General features: G+C 49.9%; 7 protein-coding genes across 7 annotated transcripts; 2 read left to right on the top strand and 5 right to left on the bottom strand.

Annotated features, from left to right (window-relative positions):
* Nucleotides 1-262: 262 nt before the first annotated feature.
* Nucleotides 263-1,665, bottom strand: AKAW2_20918S (uncharacterized protein; the record flags this gene model as incomplete). The annotated part of the gene is made up of 5 exons (XM_041685685.1): nucleotides 263-799; nucleotides 852-1,262; nucleotides 1,317-1,352; nucleotides 1,402-1,449; nucleotides 1,528-1,665. The coding sequence occupies 5 exons, from the start codon at nucleotides 1,663-1,665 to the stop codon at nucleotides 263-265; spliced, it is 1,170 nt and encodes a 389-aa protein (XP_041539744.1).
* A 2,486-nt stretch (nucleotides 1,666-4,151) lies between these two features.
* AKAW2_20917S (uncharacterized protein) lies at nucleotides 4,152-5,297 on the bottom strand (the record flags this gene model as incomplete). The annotated part of the gene is made up of 1 exon (XM_041685684.1): nucleotides 4,152-5,297. The coding sequence occupies one exon, from the start codon at nucleotides 5,295-5,297 to the stop codon at nucleotides 4,152-4,154; it is 1,146 nt and encodes a 381-aa protein (XP_041539743.1).
* A 349-nt stretch (nucleotides 5,298-5,646) lies between these two features.
* Nucleotides 5,647-6,753, bottom strand: AKAW2_20916S (uncharacterized protein; the record flags this gene model as incomplete). The annotated part of the gene is made up of 2 exons (XM_041685683.1): nucleotides 5,647-6,184; nucleotides 6,251-6,753. The coding sequence occupies 2 exons, from the start codon at nucleotides 6,751-6,753 to the stop codon at nucleotides 5,647-5,649; spliced, it is 1,041 nt and encodes a 346-aa protein (XP_041539742.1).
* A 2,037-nt stretch (nucleotides 6,754-8,790) lies between these two features.
* Nucleotides 8,791-10,498, top strand: AKAW2_20915A (FAD-binding oxidoreductase; the record flags this gene model as incomplete). The annotated part of the gene is made up of 3 exons (XM_041685682.1): nucleotides 8,791-9,276; nucleotides 9,420-10,285; nucleotides 10,351-10,498. The coding sequence occupies 3 exons, from the start codon at nucleotides 8,791-8,793 to the stop codon at nucleotides 10,496-10,498; spliced, it is 1,500 nt and encodes a 499-aa protein (XP_041539741.1).
* A 513-nt stretch (nucleotides 10,499-11,011) lies between these two features.
* TVP23 (DUF846 domain-containing protein) lies at nucleotides 11,012-11,780 on the bottom strand (the record flags this gene model as incomplete). The annotated part of the gene is made up of 3 exons (XM_041685681.1): nucleotides 11,012-11,160; nucleotides 11,229-11,515; nucleotides 11,638-11,780. The coding sequence occupies 3 exons, from the start codon at nucleotides 11,778-11,780 to the stop codon at nucleotides 11,012-11,014; spliced, it is 579 nt and encodes a 192-aa protein (XP_041539740.1).
* Nucleotides 11,781-12,353: 573 nt separating this feature from the next.
* Nucleotides 12,354-13,511, top strand: AKAW2_20913A (HpcH/HpaI aldolase/citrate lyase family protein; the record flags this gene model as incomplete). Its single annotated transcript, XM_041685679.1, has 3 exons — nucleotides 12,354-12,393; nucleotides 12,517-12,737; nucleotides 12,798-13,511. The coding sequence occupies 3 exons, from the start codon at nucleotides 12,354-12,356 to the stop codon at nucleotides 13,509-13,511; spliced, it is 975 nt and encodes a 324-aa protein (XP_041539739.1).
* Nucleotides 13,512-13,843: 332 nt separating this feature from the next.
* Nucleotides 13,844-16,193, bottom strand: AKAW2_20912S (CCCH zinc finger and SMR domain protein; the record flags this gene model as incomplete). The annotated part of the gene is made up of 3 exons (XM_041685678.1): nucleotides 13,844-14,402; nucleotides 14,456-15,187; nucleotides 15,262-16,193. The coding sequence occupies 3 exons, from the start codon at nucleotides 16,191-16,193 to the stop codon at nucleotides 13,844-13,846; spliced, it is 2,223 nt and encodes a 740-aa protein (XP_041539738.1).
* Between the last annotated feature and the right edge of the window lie 1,498 nt (nucleotides 16,194-17,691).

Raw genomic sequence — 17,691 nt, 5'->3', positions numbered from 1 at the left:
GGTCTTTCAATATAGGGAGCCATTATTGCGGGAATTTGGATTACAGAGCTACTACTAGCTAGGAGCCTTCTAAGCTAATCGCAAGGAAAGTGGGACGTGGTATTATCATATATTCAGACCTATATACCAAACGCTAAAAGTTCGTGTGATTTTTAAAATTAAAAAGTGAGACCATGCATGGATAGAGGCCCATGGCGATGTGAGAAAAGAAAAAGAAAATCAAAGACCCGAATATATATTGAAACATCCAAACAGAATGTGTTCATGAAATTGGCCCATTAGAAGACTCATCGGCATCCGCGTTCACAATCTTGGCGACCCTCAAACACGTTTCACATTTGTTCATGCTCCGAGCCACAGCTACCTTCCGCTCGAAGATTGTAGCTCGCTGGTCAGAAAGTACGAGCTTGTTTTTCAAGTCATAAATCTCCTTTCTATACTTCAGCTCACGTTGTTCAAGGGACTTGATAGTCTGGGTATGTCTCCTACTCTCCTCTTGTGCGGACTCCAGCTTGGCGGTCTTATCTGAATTGATCTTCTTGAGATCTTCAATCTGGCATTGCAGCGAGGCGATTACTTTCTCCTGATCATAGTTTTTGAAAAATGTAGTTTCGAACCTCCATATGAGGTTTTTGAGATATTGCACGTCCAATGGGAGAGAAGGCCGAGTAGGCTCAGTCGCCTCTTTTGTACTTCTCTGGTGGCCTTGTTGATTTTCTCCACTTCTTGAACTCGGTGTCATGCTTGTTCGCCCGGGTATGGATCCCGCAGGAGGGGTTTTATTGCTGGACACGCCCGTCTGCAATATGTCAGTAAGTTCACCGCAAAGCTAGTAAGCATGTGTATCTTACACTTCCGTTAGGGCGAGAGTCAGGCATATCAGTATCTCCCTGGGCATCGGTTCTGCCTACCCCTGCTTCTTCTTCGCCGCTTTGGCGGTTTTCAGGAGCATTGTTCGTATCATCGATGACGATTGTCTCGATTCCATCTAGACCTTCTCTTTCATATGGTAGACTGGGCCCCTGAAGTGTCTCTTCATCGGAGTCTTGTTCATAGTCCGAAGAGGTATCCTCGTCTGTCATATTATTTTGATCCGTTTCTTCCACTTGGTCCTTTCCCGACGAAAGGACCGCAGCTGTTCTGGTCTGCTTCCCTGGGCGGTTCCCAGGCGCCATTTCGTCGGGCAGTGCACGCTTATTGGTTCTAGTTCGTAGCGTTACAATGCGGGCTGGAGGAGGATCCCGAGGGGTATAAGGGTTTGACTTTGAAATCAGTACGACAGCTATCAATATAGAGGTGGATTAAGCCAAACTTACAATGTTGGCTTCGCGTCTTCTCTCTATACTCATCATCTATTATGAAGTCAGACAAAATCTGGCAGTGGGGTCAAATAAGACATACGGAATAGGCTTTCTCCAGGGCGTTTTGGCTTCTATGGGGGAAGAACTGCTGCGTAGAGTGTAAGTATGCCACCGTGGGTAGAGGGAGTCAATGATAAATAAAGGGGAAGGAACAATCTATGCACACCTTGCGAAACTCCCTCCAGGGCATGCGACTGTACATTGTTCGCTGATCCCAGAAGCGCTGTTTCTCTTCATCAGTCCAGGTACCGCCGGTCTTCATGCGTGCTCTGGGTTTTCTAGGTTTGCGTGAGAAGGTCGGCATGAAAGTGATGGTAACAGAAGATGAAGAGACCCGCTTGAAGATATATAAACGAGGCAAGAAATTATTATAAAGCTGAATTGAAGGCAAGAAAGGGAGGTATTACAATGAGGATGTCTCAGAACATCCAAGGCAGTGGGGGTGAAATAAGGCTTTCGGCGAGGCTGAATCAAGCGCTACGACAGGCAGCACTGAAGTTGAGCTTAGTTGAAAAACCAGGATCCAGGATCCCTGTTGTGTTGAGGTGGAAATTCGCAATCAGAGATACCTTTCGATAGATAGAATACGCGGTAGCAAGCTTCCTCACCGCGCGGTTCACTCTCCTTAGGTGAATACGCCTAGTAATTTTCACTCCCACCTCTAGTTAGAAATACAGCAATTTGAATATTATAACCCTATCATGAGATTATTCCAGACAAGGGCATAGTATCTGCCTCTCACCGACTCTTTTCAACAGACATTTTCTCTGAGATAACGCAACGTAAAAGGACGCTAAGGAAGCAATACGGCGCAGCGAAGGTGCATTAGCAGCGTCGTTAGCCTCGTGCCGTTGGCTTTCAACCCCTGCGCAAGCCAAATGACAGTTCTGGCGACTTGCATAAGCGCTGCGATTAGACCTCATTTCGTGCATTAGACGGTTTCAGAGGATGAGATAACACCACCAGGAGCACTCAGCCTTGCAGGCACAGGATTGTTGTTGCAGCCTTGTAAATGAAGCTGAAAACTCCTGAAGCCTGAACTGGTCCTCGGGTGGAAATTTCTGCGCGCGCGCTCGCAGATAACAAATATCTGGCTTTTGATACCCTATGGAGAGGATAGCATTCAAGAAAAGACCGTAAAAGGGGATTTGAATGGGGGGTGGTTCTCATGTTTACTTGATGTACTACAATCCCCATGTCTGTTCACCGCCGGCTGAATTCAGGAACTCTTGGAGGCTTATCTGGGCCCCGTTTCTTGAATTTCCTGCTTTAGGGTATCATTCATCTTTCAAACCCAGTTTCCCACCCAAACAATCAGGCCGCTCTATATGATTCCTGGCGTGCTCGCTCACTCAGAAACACATTATACCATGGACTTAATGATATACAGAATGATAACTCAACCCTGGGCGCTGTCTATCTCAACAAAGGAAATGTTGAAGTATATCTCAAAATAGCCTCACGGAACATAATAGAACAGCAGAGCACCTCATCAAGCAAACATTCCAATTCACACGGCCAGACCCTTTTGTGTAAACCGCAATTTTGAAACTGCTATAGACTTCTTCAATCAGCAGAGCCTGCACGTAGAAGCCGTGTAATATTTGAATGACCCTGTCGATGAGCCAATGCGACATCATCTCACTATCAATATCGCATATGTTCCGATCGGTTCCATAGTTAACTCTGAGAACCATGACTAACTCGTAATGATCGTATGCATCTATTTGCGAAAGGGCCGTGCGACTATCTGCCGCTCGTGATAACTGGCTCTAGCCACATCACCCTTTCCTAGGGTCCTGAGGAAAAGTGTCCAACCTTCAGAGTCTCGCATTTCCATTGGATAATTAGTAGTCTGTCGACAGAGTCATGACCATATTGTGCAGCTCAACAAATTGGAGTCCAACGTGCGTTATCTTGCAAATTAACGTCTGCAGTGTAGTAGATAAATTATTGTGATTAAAAGGGGGTGGGAGGCTGGTAAAACTGAGGTGCGAAAGGCTGTATTTTTAGCTGAGTGTGGCTAATGGCAGGGATTGACGTGGCAGCAAAAAGCATCGAACTTTCTTTTTTTTTTATATATATATTAAAAAAAAAATCTGCTAACTAGGCTTGGAAATTAAGCCTAAATTGCAGAATATTGCAAAAGGTTGATATTACGAGATTATAGTGTTGGAACACCACAGAAAATGAGGGATAGTACTAAGAGGAGGAGTTACCAGAACCTCTCCTGCAATGCATCATCAGTCTACCGGCTTATAGGCGATATTGGTAATCATTCAATCATGTCGCTAATCCGATGAAACCTGTGCAACTCTAGTCAATTCTAGGGGCGTTGCGAAAATGTCACTGTCCATAATTCTCCATAACATCCAGCCAAACCGACCATTCGGGATAAACATGAGGCCGCTCATAATCAGGGTTAAACGAGTCCCGCTCAAATCCCACGCCCGGCCTGACAATACCATATTCGTCAAATGGATTTTGCCCATTTCCATACAGAAACTCGTGTACTTCCTTTTCAATCCAGATCCCTAGGCCAGGCTGCCTATTCCACACTACCTCCACACCCACAACAAGCTTAGGCCTTTTACTAATACTCCGATATCTCCACCGTGTACGGTTCCGGATTCCTTCGATCAGAATTGACCAGTTGTCAATATAGGGCTCCGAAAAACTCAGAAAGCTCAGTTCGACTGAGCGGATGGTGAGTGGCAGTCGATCCAGAAGTCTGACCATGTCAATGGTTCGCACTGACAAGCCCGAGAGTCCAAAGTGGTGTAGTTTCTGTCATTGGCCGACAGGAAAGACGGTATCAAGTCGAATATTCGAAAAGTAAATATCACTAGACGAGTTTTCCTGCAGCACAGACACATTGGCTTTGAAGCTGAAGTGCTCTAAATCTACCGCAACTCTCAATACGTCTCGCAGATTTCCGTTGCAGAAAATAGGCCATCCACGTTCATGTTGGTTGGGGCATATAATAGCAAGATCAAGTCGCTTGAAGCCTGGCTGCTTAAGAATGCTTAAAAGGTTCAGAAGCTCCTCACAGGGTTGTTCCAAGATCGTGCCATTGATCCCTGTGTTCAGTTGGTTCACATCAAAAAGGAGCTCAGAGACGTTGTGATGCTCCCTATCCCTTGCCAGCACATGTAGTGCAGCCCGAACTCCACGCCATCTGTCCTTCCAGAGCTCATGCAAATCAGACCACACAGAAATGTCTGGATGATTCTCCTTGTGTGTCGGCCATCCGCACGGGATAGGATAATTAAAACCGGGCGGGAACGTGCGAATCATGGGTGTCTGATAAAGAGGGTGGAAGATTCGTGCATGGGTAACAGGTGTAACTGTGACTCGTTTTAGGGCCGGAAATTGCTTCAGCCCATACTCGAAGGCTTCCACGTCGGCGTTAATTCGAATGTTCTCTTTCTGTTCCCTACTCAATTTCTCATAGAGAGCTAAGGATTCTTTCAGCCATACCGTGGAAGCAACATCTTGCTCGGCCCGCTCTATGCTACCCGCCAACCCCGTAGAGTCGGTCTGGTACCTCCGCAAATCCGCAATATTCTCTCGGCAAGCATTGATGTACCAGAGCTCAGCTCCTGCACAGGAGCCTTGCTCTCGTGGATTTCGTCCGTAGTCTAGCACCGAAAATCGGGGTGGGAGTAACAGCCGCGTGTCATCCCAGATAATTTCTTGGATGTGCTGGCGAAAGACTTCGTGGTCGGCAACCGCACGGAAGACATCAAGATTACGTTGGTCAGCGGATAAGAAGACACGTTCAATACGTAAGTGCGCAATTTCGTGCAGAAGCTGGGACGACAGGCGTAAAGACTTTATATCACGGTTGGGTAGATAAGATACAATCGTCGCAAGTAACTTGATTGGAAGGCTCGTAAGAGTTTCGGCTGTGTTCCCTCTCGATCTGGGTACCATCTTGTCCTGAGGCAAAATGGAGTGTTAGAGCGAGGTGACTATCTGGGGACGCTAAAAACCTCGATAAATATGTCAGACGTATGGGTGAAGCGTTATATTGCGAGGCTGAGGGAACGCAGTCATAAAATTGTCAGGAACTAAGCAAAATACCCTATGTTGCGTGTTCAAGGTAGTCGGAAAATGCATTCGCTGGTGTGCCATACTTCCGGTACTTATCGACTATGTATTTGAGCTTTATCGCGACATGCCTATGATTGGGTAATAGATAGCGTGAAAATGAGCAGCCGTAGCAATGTACATGGAGTGGGGATTGATTCTATTAGTTAGTGGTACATATTCAAGTCCTCCACTATTTTGCGTCGGTCGATATCGTCTCTTGTAGCAACCGAATTTCTTCCAACAAAGCTTGCCCGCCATTTTTTAACAAAAGCTGAGCCACTGCAGCACCCAGCGCCTCAGCATCCTCATCCGTTCCCACTTCCGCTGTCGTCTGTTCGGATAGCAATGTTGTCCCATGGGGATGAATAATAGTACCATCTAGTCGCAATCGAGCTGCCGAGGAAGCTGTCGGTGCCTGCTCGACAGTGCATTGTACTGCAACTGGAGACGAACAGCCACCCTGAAGAGTGCGCAGCAGTGAGCGCTCTGCCAAACAGATCCGTCTGGTAAGCAGGTCTTCGATTTTGCGAACCATGGTCTCTGTCTGAGTATCCTGCTTGCGGATTTCAATGCCCAGGGCGCCCTGACCGACAGCATACGGGAATTCCGAGGGAGGTAAGCGCTTGGTGATGCGGTCTTCTAGATTGATGCGGACCATACCAGCCGTGGCCAGGATGATGGCCGAAAATGGACCTTCTGGGTCATCTAGCTTACGCAGTCGCGTTCCGCTGCCAGGCCAAGTCAGAAAAAAAAAAAAGTCAAGTATCAGGGACAGTAAGGGACAGTGTTCTTACAGATTGCCACGGCATTCCTCTACTTTCAAGTGTGGGTATCTGTATCGAAGTAGGGCTTTCCGTCTAGTGGAACTAGTGCCCACCACGGAGCCGGGGGGCAATTGACTCAGATCCGTATACTGCGACCGCAGCCCCTCCTTCATCACCAACGCATCGGTGGGATCCTCCCGATAAACAATAGCCCCCAGTGTGCAGTTCTCTGGTAGGCGCGTCGGCATATCTTTCAGGCAATGCACGAGGAGGTCCAGCTCTCCTGCGCACAGCTTGGTTTCCATCTCTTCGGTCCAAATGTTCTTTGCTGCATCAGATGGTCCTGCAAACTTCAAAAAAGGACTGCTCTTGTCAACATCGCCACGAACCACCACGGTTTGCCAGGGAAACTGGACACCGGGGTGGGCACGGGTCAATTCCTTGGAGACATGTTCTGCTTGTACTAATGCCAGTTTGGAATTGCGGGTGCCCAGGCGCAGCTCCTGTACTGTGGCTGGTGTATTCTGTGACATCTCAAAGTTCGCGATAGTGACTGTGAAATTTGACTTGTGTGTAGCTTGTAGATGACAATTGGACTTCGTGAAGTTGAGGAATTCAGGTTTCAGTTCGCCTGTAGTCAAATCGAAGATTAGGTGACTAAGAGATAAGCGCTTGTATGTTTTGAGACTAGTGATCCAGAGTGGAGGCCTGAGAAGAACCGTCCTGTTATCGATCATTAACTCAAACCTTGCCAATGTGGAAATTTGCCCGTGGCAGATTATGGTATCCAGGTACCATATCTGGTTTGGCAACCGTGCGATGTGTGAAATACCTGGGTTTTAGTGCATCACCCGGCAATGAATTTTTAACGAGACGCCGAATCTCTCTCCTCCGAAAAGCATCCACAATGATAGAGCTGAATTTATCAATGATGTCGAGTAGCAAATAGATCAGCTATCCAAGTAAAGGTCATAGTTTCCATGTCAATGTTATCCAGAAGATCCGTCATTCGGGGATAGTTCCTGTACCAGATCTGGTCGAGCGTGTGCTGAGAAGTAATACTATCGCGGACGTAAGATAGACATCTATCGGGACCGGGATGAAGACAAGGAAGATAATATTTCCCTGGGAACTTCAGGCTGATTGATAAAGGAGGAATTACAATTGTGGGAGCCGATCACCACAAATAGGATTGCCAACATTGGCAACACAATTGATTCGATAAATTCATACATCAGGACAGTTTTTCGGATCTTGAGCGTGGATTATGACGCCCTGGGAAAATGGAGAGAAGAGGAGTAAGACACAGTCCCGGAGACAGAGCGCAAGTCAAATGCGGTCTTGGATGGTGTGGCTTTCTTTGCAGCGGGAGTCGCCATCTTTCTGATGCCACAAATCACGACAGCAGATGTAGTTAGGGGTAATAGTACTTGTGAAGTAGGTTGTGGTAAAGACTATGGTTCCAAGCGTATAATAATCTTATGCGCAGACGAGGTGTTCAACACCGGATTCCATGATTCTGAGAGGCAGCGAACGAACTCGGTCCATTTTGGCTTTCTGTTCGGAGTAAAACACGTGTGGGCAATTCAATCAGCGCCACGACTAATGACGGGATTCTGGTCACGAGAAAACAAGCTGAAGTTGAAAGAGACAAGTTGTTGTGTTGTTCATTCTGCGGGGAGGTGAAGTAATCACCACGTTTCTGCTGTCCTGTCACTGCAGCACTGCGGATGCATCAAACCCTACATATTCCCGAGCCGTGCCCCGGAGCTTCAATAAGTTTTGAGCGGGACACCCCTTGCATCCAGAACTTGACATAGATTATTACACCTCTTCTTCCTTCCTCGTGGTGGAAATTTATGTGAGGTTTGACACTCTGCTCTGTCACATTTCATTGGACCCTTTGGATTGGCTGTAACATGAGCCGTTTGTCACAGTGCTATGCAGGGTTGAGCATCAAAAAAATCAACCACCCAATGCAGGCCGGGTTATGAGAAACTTTCAGATGTTCAATAACCTGTCATAAAGGATATGATATCCTCGGCCCAATAAATCAGTGCTAATCTGACGCTCAGCGGGAGAGACGAATTCCAGCTGACAGCCTGGAAAATAGCGTAAACCACGATATGTTCTATAATTACTTTCCATTTACCCCTTACAGACTTCTCAAACCTCCTCAGACTACCGAAGAGAAGGTACTCCGTACTGAATCATTAGAAACACAGTGCAGCGGGGAAGACACGTGCATCCTCGGTCACTCTCAAAGTTGAGACTTCGCTTCGAGGTTTTGTGCAGATCCCCCTCCGTTCTGATGAGTTGACAGTCCCTGAAGAGTATCCTCCGCCCGATGGATCATCAAACAGCCTATTTTAGTCCCAACGTTCGTGCCGATCCAGAACTAACATTGCAAATACGCAAATACGACACGACATGTTGCCCTTTTTTGAGGATTCATTGCAACAGATGATACACAGTCCGTTCAGCATGGACCCCCTGAGCCTCGCATTTAAGATGGCCAAAAGACCTCGTTGTACCAGACATGGCCCAAGCCAAAGCTATCCAAGTTCAAGATGATAGCAGCTGCTCTTCTTCTGGCCGCAGTGGTCCCTGTTCTGGCAGCCCCGAACACCGACGCTGTGTCCGTTTGCCAACACCTACACACGGTTTACCCCCAATACACCGTCTGGGACCCCACAGGCACCTACGCAACTGAGACATTCTGGAACCAGTCCTACTACAGCAATGCAGTCAAGGAGTACTGGAACGGTGTGAACGCTGACAACCGTCCAGCCTGCGCCTTCTTCCCTGCCACCGCGCAACAGGTCTCCGTTGCAGTTCAGCAGCTGAACAAATACCCCACAGCACCCTTTGCACTTAAAGCAGGTGGACACAACTTCAATGTGGGATTTTCCAGTACTAATGGAGGCGTTCTTATCTCGTTCAACGAGAATATGTCCTCAACCACCCGCAACTCGGACGGTCAGAGCTTCGACATCGGTCCGGGAGCACGATGGGGTGATGTCTACGCCGTCACGCAGAAGACAAACCAAGTCGTGGTAGGTGGCCGATTGGCCAATATCGGCGTGGCAGGGCTCACAACTGGAGGAGGATTGTCATACTACTCAGCTCAATATGTACTACCTTACCCCCATCCCCCCTCTGACCCCAATGCCAACGTCCCAGCACTAACCCAACTCAGGGTCTAGCATGCGACAATGTCGTCAACTTCGAAGTGGTCCTAGGCAATGGCACCATTGTCAACGCAAACAGCACCTCCAACCCAGATCTCTGGTGGGCCTTGCGCGGAGGCGGCAACCGCTTTGGCATCGTCACAAAGTTCACACTCAAGGCCCATCCACTCGGCGACAACGGACAAGTCTGGGGCGGCATTCGCTCCTATACTGCTGACAAACGCGAGCAAATATTTGAAGCGCTCTCCAACTTCACCAGCGAGTACCCAGACGCCAAAGCCGCCATCATCCCGACCTTCGACTTTGGCCTGCCCGGAGCCCTGGTCTCCAACCCCGGTATTTTCTTCTTCTACGACGGAGCCAAACCCAGCGCCAACGCCTTTGCCGGATTTGAAGATATTGAACCTTTCATTGACTCTACCAAGACTACATCCTACACCGATCTAACGAACGCGGTAGGCGGAGCCAAAATCTACGGCATCAACGCCGCCATCCACGTTAATGCCTTCCCCAACATGCCGTCCCAGCAGATGACCCAGCTGTTTGAGACCCATTGGACTACGTACCAATCTATGATCAAGAATGATTCCTCCCGGAACTTGGACTTTCAACTCGGGACCTTTACCCCGCAGCCGCTGTCGGTGCGTATTGCTCGTGCTTCTCAGAACGCTGGTGGTAATGCTCTCGGTTTGGACCCTGCCAACGGTGATCGTATCTGGGTCGAGAATGACTTGATCTGGGTTAATCCAGTCTGCAATGATGCTTGTCCTGAGTACTTGCGCGAGGTTGGGGATACATTGAAGGAGGCGTTTAATAACACGCTGCTGGGAACAAAGCCGACGCACTATCAGTCGGGTGATGTTGATTGGATCTCGTAAGTCTCCCTTCTCTTACCGTCATCTATTAGTGGTGTTCAGAACAGTGCACTGATCATTGTAGCTCCAATCCCCTATTTATGAACGATGCCGCCGACTACCAGGATGTGTATGGCAGTTATGGACCTACGAACAAGGCGAGATTGGCGAGCATCGCTAAGGCGTATGATCCAACTGGATTCATGTTCCGTCAGGGCGGATGGTCGTTCTGAACTTGACGGTCCCTGGGACGGAGGAGTGAAATGAATGTACAGTTTATTGGATGACAATCTATCGTGCGTAGTTGACTGTTGAGGACGCACGTACCCTATAGTATACCATCAGCTGGATAATGGAATATGATAATGCTTTCTCTAAGACTAACAGTGGAATTCAGCATACAAAGCTGACCTTATTTTTCAGCGACTGGTAGATCTGTTGATACACCCCCAGTGTACGGCGATAAGCAGGCTCTACATCTGATCAGATATCTTTTAAGAGACTATCTTGAACATACCAGTAGTAACAAATGATACAATACAATAAAATCTAACCCATAACGCTAGTAGAGTATAACCGACGAAACAAAAGCTCCCCTCCCCTAGGCCAACCTACTCCTTCTTCCCCGGATAAACCCACTACACTCATCAATCCGACTCAAAAGAACAAATCAAAGATAAAACAGACTGCCCGAGGTCCACATCCCGTATGAACCCCAGCTTAATCATATTTGAGAGGCATACGCCCTACTTGAAAAGCCTGCCCAGCAGACCTCCCGCAAGGTTACTCATGACCCCACCCGAAAGCGCACTATTCGCAAACGTCGAAGCCTGACTGAAGCGATCGCACCGGGAGAACGCAATAGTGTTGGTGATGGTCAGAGCGAGAGCAATGGCTGTGCCCAGTTAGTATTCCACACTCCTTATACACCTGCTTGAAGGGGAGGTGTAAGGATAAACTCACCAACAAGACTCAACCAAATCACACTGCTCAGACGGATAATGGCCAGAATGGCAAGACCGATCCACAGCGCAGGCGTCACGTACAGACTCAGCCAGAAGAAGCGCTTGTCCGTGGCAGTGATAGTGCGGGTAGTGGGATCGGAGGACTCGAAGACCCAAGTGGAGTCGCCGGAGGAAGTGTTGACTTCGTTCCACCAGCGGAGACCGACCAGGCGACGACCGGCAATGTTTTTGAGGTAGTAGAAGTCGGCGGAGAGGATGAGGAGGGTGATGATGAAGACGAGGACACTGGTTGCGGTGGTTAGCTGGGTTGGTTGCTTGGATCTAGATTGTGCAGCTTTGGGAGGTCCCGGAATTGAAGGAGGAAAGAGTGATGATCATGAATCTGAGTGTGAAAGAAATTTACGCACAAGTTCTTGATGAAGAGCACGCCGAAGAGGTACATCAGTAGAGCGCCGATGCGAAAGCCCAGGAAGAACAGGAGGGTAATCGGGTGAGCACTGAGGCGCCAGTTCAGTTCGCCCTGCTGCGGCTGGAGCGGTTGCTGTTCCATGATGACAGAAAGCGTGCAGTATGAAAACAAGAAGTAACCTCTGATAACAGTTCAATGCACATGAGATAGACGGCAGTCAAGCAGCCTCCGGGCGAGTCCAGATCATGCGAGGCGGGATTGCGTTGATGCTGCGTGTCTCCAGCCAGGGGGCGGTGGGGCACGGCAGAATGTGGAGCGGCAGACGGTTACTTGACACTCTTTTCATCTTATTTCTCCGACTCCCCTCTGTTTCATGCGCGATCGGCACACGGGTTCATTTATATTGCCCGAGTTGAGCGCTTGCTAAGGGTGTAAACCCAATATTCACTACAAGAGAATGGTGCAAACGCCAATGGAACGAACTAAAATACGCGCGAGTCGCGACACCTGCCGGATGAGGTCATCGGCCGGTTCCTGACTGGAGAAGCCTTTATGCGCAAACCGAGGATCTCTTAAAGTTGCGGGTCAATCCGCAACCGCTGCAGCTTCATCCGATATCTCCATCTCTTCAACCCACCGGAGAAATTGCAGTTAACTCAGTGCGATAGCCACTCACTATCATCTTGCAAACTGAGCACTCTCCTCCCATCCACAATGGCAGCCAGAAATACCCTCCGTCGCGCCCTTCTCTACAGTACGTCCCTTCCCCCGTCTCTTCCCAACCCGCAGCTCTCCCCGCATTTCCACCCTTATCCCACTCCCCAACCTGCCCATCCGGCTATACCAATTCACCCCTAACTAACCCGTCCAATCCCAGTCCCGGGCTCCTCCCAACGCTTCATCGACAAATCCCGCACTCTAACCGCTGACTGCGTGGCCTACGATCTCGAAGACAGCGTAACTCCGCACAAGAAAGCGGAAGCTCGGTCCCTGGTGCGGAGAGCGCTCGACGAGCCCGCACCGCAGGGAATCCGCGAACGAGCCGTGCGAATCAACTCCGTAGACAGCGGACTCGCCCTAGGCGATCTCACCGAAGTGGTACGCATCAATATTTTCCCAAATTTCTCCTCTTCAATCCAAAATACTGAAACCGAATAGCTCAAATCCCCCAACCTCACCACAATCGTAATCCCCAAAGTCAACACCCCCTCAGATCTGACCTTCGTGAACGACGTCATCACACACACTCTCTCCCAACAGCAACAAACACAAGACCCCTCAACCCCAAGAACTCCCATTTCCCTCCTCACCTTAGTTGAATCCGCCAAATCCCTCACAAACCTCACCCAAATCTGCGCTTCCACGCCCCTCCTGCAAGGCCTCATCTTCGCAGCTGAAGACTTCGCCCTCGACCTCAGCATCACTCGCACCCCATCACTCACTGAATTCCTCTTCGCAAGGTCTATGATTGCTACTGCTGCTCGCGCTGCAAACCTCCCCTCGACTATTGATTTGGTCTGCACGGCGTATAAATCAACCAAGGGGGACGGGTCTCCGCCTGCGGTGCTGGAGGAGGAATGTCGTGATGGGAGACGGCTGGGATTCAACGGGAAGCAGTGTATTCATCCGTCGCAGGTGGAGACGGCGCAGGCGATCTTTGGACCGGATCCGGAGGAAGTTAAGTGGGCTGTGAGGGTGTGTGTGGCGGATGAGAAGGCTGCCAGGGCCGGGCGGGGTGCGTGGACGCTGGATGGGAAGATGATTGATGTGCCGGTAGCGGAGAAGGCTAGGGCAGTGGTTAGGAAGGCTGAGGCGTGTGGATTTGATGTTGGGGGTTTGAGGGAGGAGTGGGGGCACCAGGAGCCGGAGTGATGAAGATGATTACAGATGATGTGCGTGTCTTCGGGTGAGTGGAGTTATATACAAGTAGTCAAGCCGGTTGACAAAACAAAGATAGTAACTATATTGATAGTACTTGTTGGGTGAGGGGGAGGTAGAACCGAAATGAGATCAAGAAAGAGTTTGAGTAGATAGTCTAATGATCACCTCTTACACTCCGTGGTATTGGCTTCCCTACAAGGATTCTCATAAACCCTGGTATTCTCCAAAGCGTGCACGAGGTTGAGCTAGGATGCGACGTTGACTTTGAGGATCAGGAATCAAGAAAGGGTTCCCTTGAGGGTTTGAGGAAAATTTGCTGTGTATTATTGCTTTGACTCCAGGTCTTCGCGCTTCAACAGCTGGATCTTGCCCATGGTCAGGACGGGCTGGTCCGCATCCGCCTTGCCGTTGGCATCGTCTTCCAAACTCTTGGCTAATGATTTATCGTAGCTGGTGGGGTCAATCCCCAGGATGCCTCCAACATATCCGCCCCGCTCGCCGGGGACACTGAACTCGCGGAACAGGTACTTCCATTCATTCAGCCATGCCTTGACGGCCTTGCCGATCTTGTCCTTGCCGTTCTTTGAATGATGGCCCGTGCCCGTGATGGCGTAGACTACGCGCCGGCCTTCGCGGGCATGTTTGAGAAGGATCTTCTCCAGGTATTCAATGGCCTCCTCGGGATGCAAGCCATGCAAATCAACATAGAGTTCCTCCGCTGCATCATCCAGACCAGCGTCTAAGAGATGTTTGTTACGTTCTTCGTATAGTTGCCGTGCTGCTTCCCGATGACACTTGCGCATGGCTTCGTTTTCAGCCTGTCCCCGCAGAGACAGAGCTTTTGCGGCTCTTGCGTCATTGCGGTTCCACGCTTGAGCAGCACTATCCGGACAATCAGCTCCAAGCCTTCTGACTTTGAAAGAGTATCAACGTACCTCTGAAGGAATTTGTTCCGTACAGTACCATGGCGGATAGCCTCCGTCCGGTATTTGATATATTGTTGGTTCGCTCGGGAACCAGTTTCCAACCAGGGAATATTCTGCGGCGGTGGGATTGCCTGAGCGGCTGCGCTATGCTCACGGCCTTTAGCCCCATCCCGATTGTTTTTAGACGAAGTCTTCCCCTTCCCTGGTGCCGGAGATGGGGACATGCGAACCACGTCCGCTAAAGATGTAGGCATGTTTTCTCTGCTTGAATTATTGTCGCGATTTCCGCGCTTCCCATGATGCTTCTTGCCGGTGTTTTTGGCACTGACAGCAGCAAGGGTGGGGAATGCGTCTGGATCATCGACCGATGGGGCAGCCGGGTTCAGCTCACGATGCTGATGCCGACTCCCTGGTCGGGAATGGGGGCGGGACAGGTTGGTCATGCTTCCATTCCGCTTGCCAACAGCAAACTGCATGGCCTGAGGCACGTATTTGCTGCCAGGGAACGCGGACAAATGGCCAGAATACTTGCCAAGATACTGGCCAGCCCATTGGTCTCCCATCCCGGCAGTAGACTGCAGAGGAGGAAAGGCATCTGAGGTACTTTCCATGTGGAATGATGTGCCAGGCGATCCTGTGCCGGGAGTACCGTCTGTCACACTGAGATTCGCAACGAGAGCTGAAGGGTCATGCGAAAAGGGACAGCCGTCACCTGCCAAACAATTCCCCATAACCCAATACCTATACGAACGCGCTGCTATTAGTGTCCTATTCTTGCGAAAACAACACATTGAGAGGCTCAGGAGTATACTCACTTGCAAAGGTGGTTGGTTAGATCATGACTGAAACGGCAATCGGCACGGAGACATTGGCCGGTAGACAGCCAGTACTTGCAGACCACTGGACTGCGACTGTTGCTCGGAGGTGTAGCGATCTTGGGCGGCTCCATTGACATGGACTTTCCGACCACAACGTGACTATCCTCCGCGTGCTGCAAGATGGGGTCACCGTCACCGGGCTGCGATAGCGACGCGATCGTCGCGCCCAAGTCGTAGCTGTTGGCTTCCAGAGCCGCCTCAATTTCATCGTTCGATCGCTTGTCTCCCAGGACAGTGCGTAAGATATCATGCGGGCTCATATCGGGCACAAACTCGGGTGCCGTGGCGCTCAATCCTCCTGTGATGCTCGGAGTCCCAATGGACGAGGTGACGCTATTCGCGTCGTCGGCAACCAGCCAGTCCACATTGCTATCGCTTCCCAAGTCACCGTAGAAATCGGACACTTGGCTCTGATCGGAGAATTCGTATGCGTTTAGGTTGGGGGAGTGAGGGATGGGTTGCGCAAGAGCTAGTCGAGGCGATGGGCGCGGAGAAGTGAAAGGCGATACGGTGGAGGACAGGGGTGGCCGGGATAAGCCGCCTCGGGAGCTCTGGAGCCAGGAGGTACTTCCGGGGCTCGTGCCTAGGTTCGAGTGAGGAGATAACGGGGTCGCAGAACGCGCCATCTGCCAAGGGGCAGGAGACGAGCGGCGAATCACCGTGTGACGGGGCGGCGGAGGGGAGGAGTCTGGTAAGGTGCGGTTGCGATGGCGCCAAAGGATGTCGAGGACGGCATTTTCTAGAGACGGACCTGATAAGGAGGTCTTTTCGCGTACGAAATCCTCTATTTTCTCGACCTGCTCTTCTTCGTCCAGAGCTTGATCCTGGAGGATGCGAAGACAATCCTCGAGGAGGTCTTCTTGAATCATGCTGGATCGTCAGGGGTGTTGTGAACGAAGGAAGGCAGAAGTAGGAGGGCGACGGAGGATACACGGTGTGTGCAGGAATATGTGGGGTAATCGGCGTTTGGAGATTGGGAACAGTAATCAAATCAGATCAAGGAGACAACAGAAGACAGGTCAGATTCGATGATCCACGTCCATGATTTGTTCCCAGGACCGCTGGAATTCATGAAACGAATATAAAAGCTTGATGAAAAAAAGAGGGATGTTAGCAAGGTTGACAGGCGACAGGGGACAAGCTGGAAGTCCACGGGTGATTACATCGCATCAGCCGTCGTGCAATGATCGATGATGACGGGGAGGGGGAGAAGAGAGTGGATCCGGGAAAACGAAGGAAGGGAGGGAGAAGATAAGAAGAGGAGACGGGATGGAGAGATGGAAAAAGGAAGTCCAAAGAGGGAGGACGCGCAAGACACACAGAAGAGAGAGAAGAAGGAGAGAGAGAGAGAGAATAGAAGGGAGGAGGAGTGAGAGGGGTAAAGCCAGCAAGTAGAAAGAAAGAAGGGGAGAGAAGCAGGAAAGAGGGCAGCAAAGCAAGTCGGAGAGAGCGGAGGGATTTGGTATTGATTGATTGATGGTTTTATGCCCCCCTCAAACAATTACTACGCGGTGTCTCCCGATAGATCTCTCTTCCAACCAACACACCTAAAAAGGTACTTGTTTTTTCATTTGTCGTTAATGTTTTTTTTCTTTATTATTGACAGGCCATCAACCAAAGCTGAAGATTCCGGAACGCGATTTGACTCTCAACCAAAGAAACGGCAGTGCTGTCACCGTCCAAGTTTCCCCCCTTTTTGGGGGGGAGGAAATCTAGACTGGCAGCTAATTCCTCACTAAGAATTGGGCTTCCTGGTCGATCTGCCGGACTAAGCAGAAGACTTGCTGGTCAGGATCGAGATGGAGACGATGGAGTCGCCATAGTGTCAATTCATCTCTACCTACCCAAGTGATAGTAGATTAATTCATGACTCCCCACAGTCAGGGATATCACCAATGCAGTTCGTTATTCATGTAACTCAACTCTACTTCTAAGATGCGATCGATTGAGGGCAAACAATAATACCATCCGTAATCTAAACCCCCGTATCGAGGCGTATGAAAAACAGGCAAAGTGGAACAGTCAGCAGCGATCCTGACTAAGATCTTCCCCGATTTCCGCCTTCAGGCAGACACTAAACTCCACCTTCAAGAGAAATGCAGACGGACTGACTCTCACGAGGTAAGACTGGATGAGCTGATTGATATCACGGTCATTCTTTCGCATCCATCTCTCGATCTCTAATATCAAATGCTATTCTAATCCGATCTTTAGTTCCACCTCCCACTTGCCACCACCCGAGATCATTCCTCTGTGCTGCAACTAGCTGAAGCTCATTGACCAATTACCGGACAGCTCCCATTTCATCATCGCCTAGCTAGCTAGACCGGACGTCGTGGACCCTTCCTCTTCTCACTCCCTCACTCT

Source organism: Aspergillus luchuensis, chromosome 2 (genome assembly GCF_016861625.1).
Source record: "Aspergillus luchuensis IFO 4308 DNA, chromosome 2, nearly complete sequence".
NCBI lineage: Eukaryota > Fungi > Ascomycota > Eurotiomycetes > Eurotiales > Aspergillaceae > Aspergillus > Aspergillus luchuensis.
The sequence above is the reverse complement of the archived record's forward strand: the minus strand, read 5'-3'. Positions and strand labels throughout refer to the sequence as shown.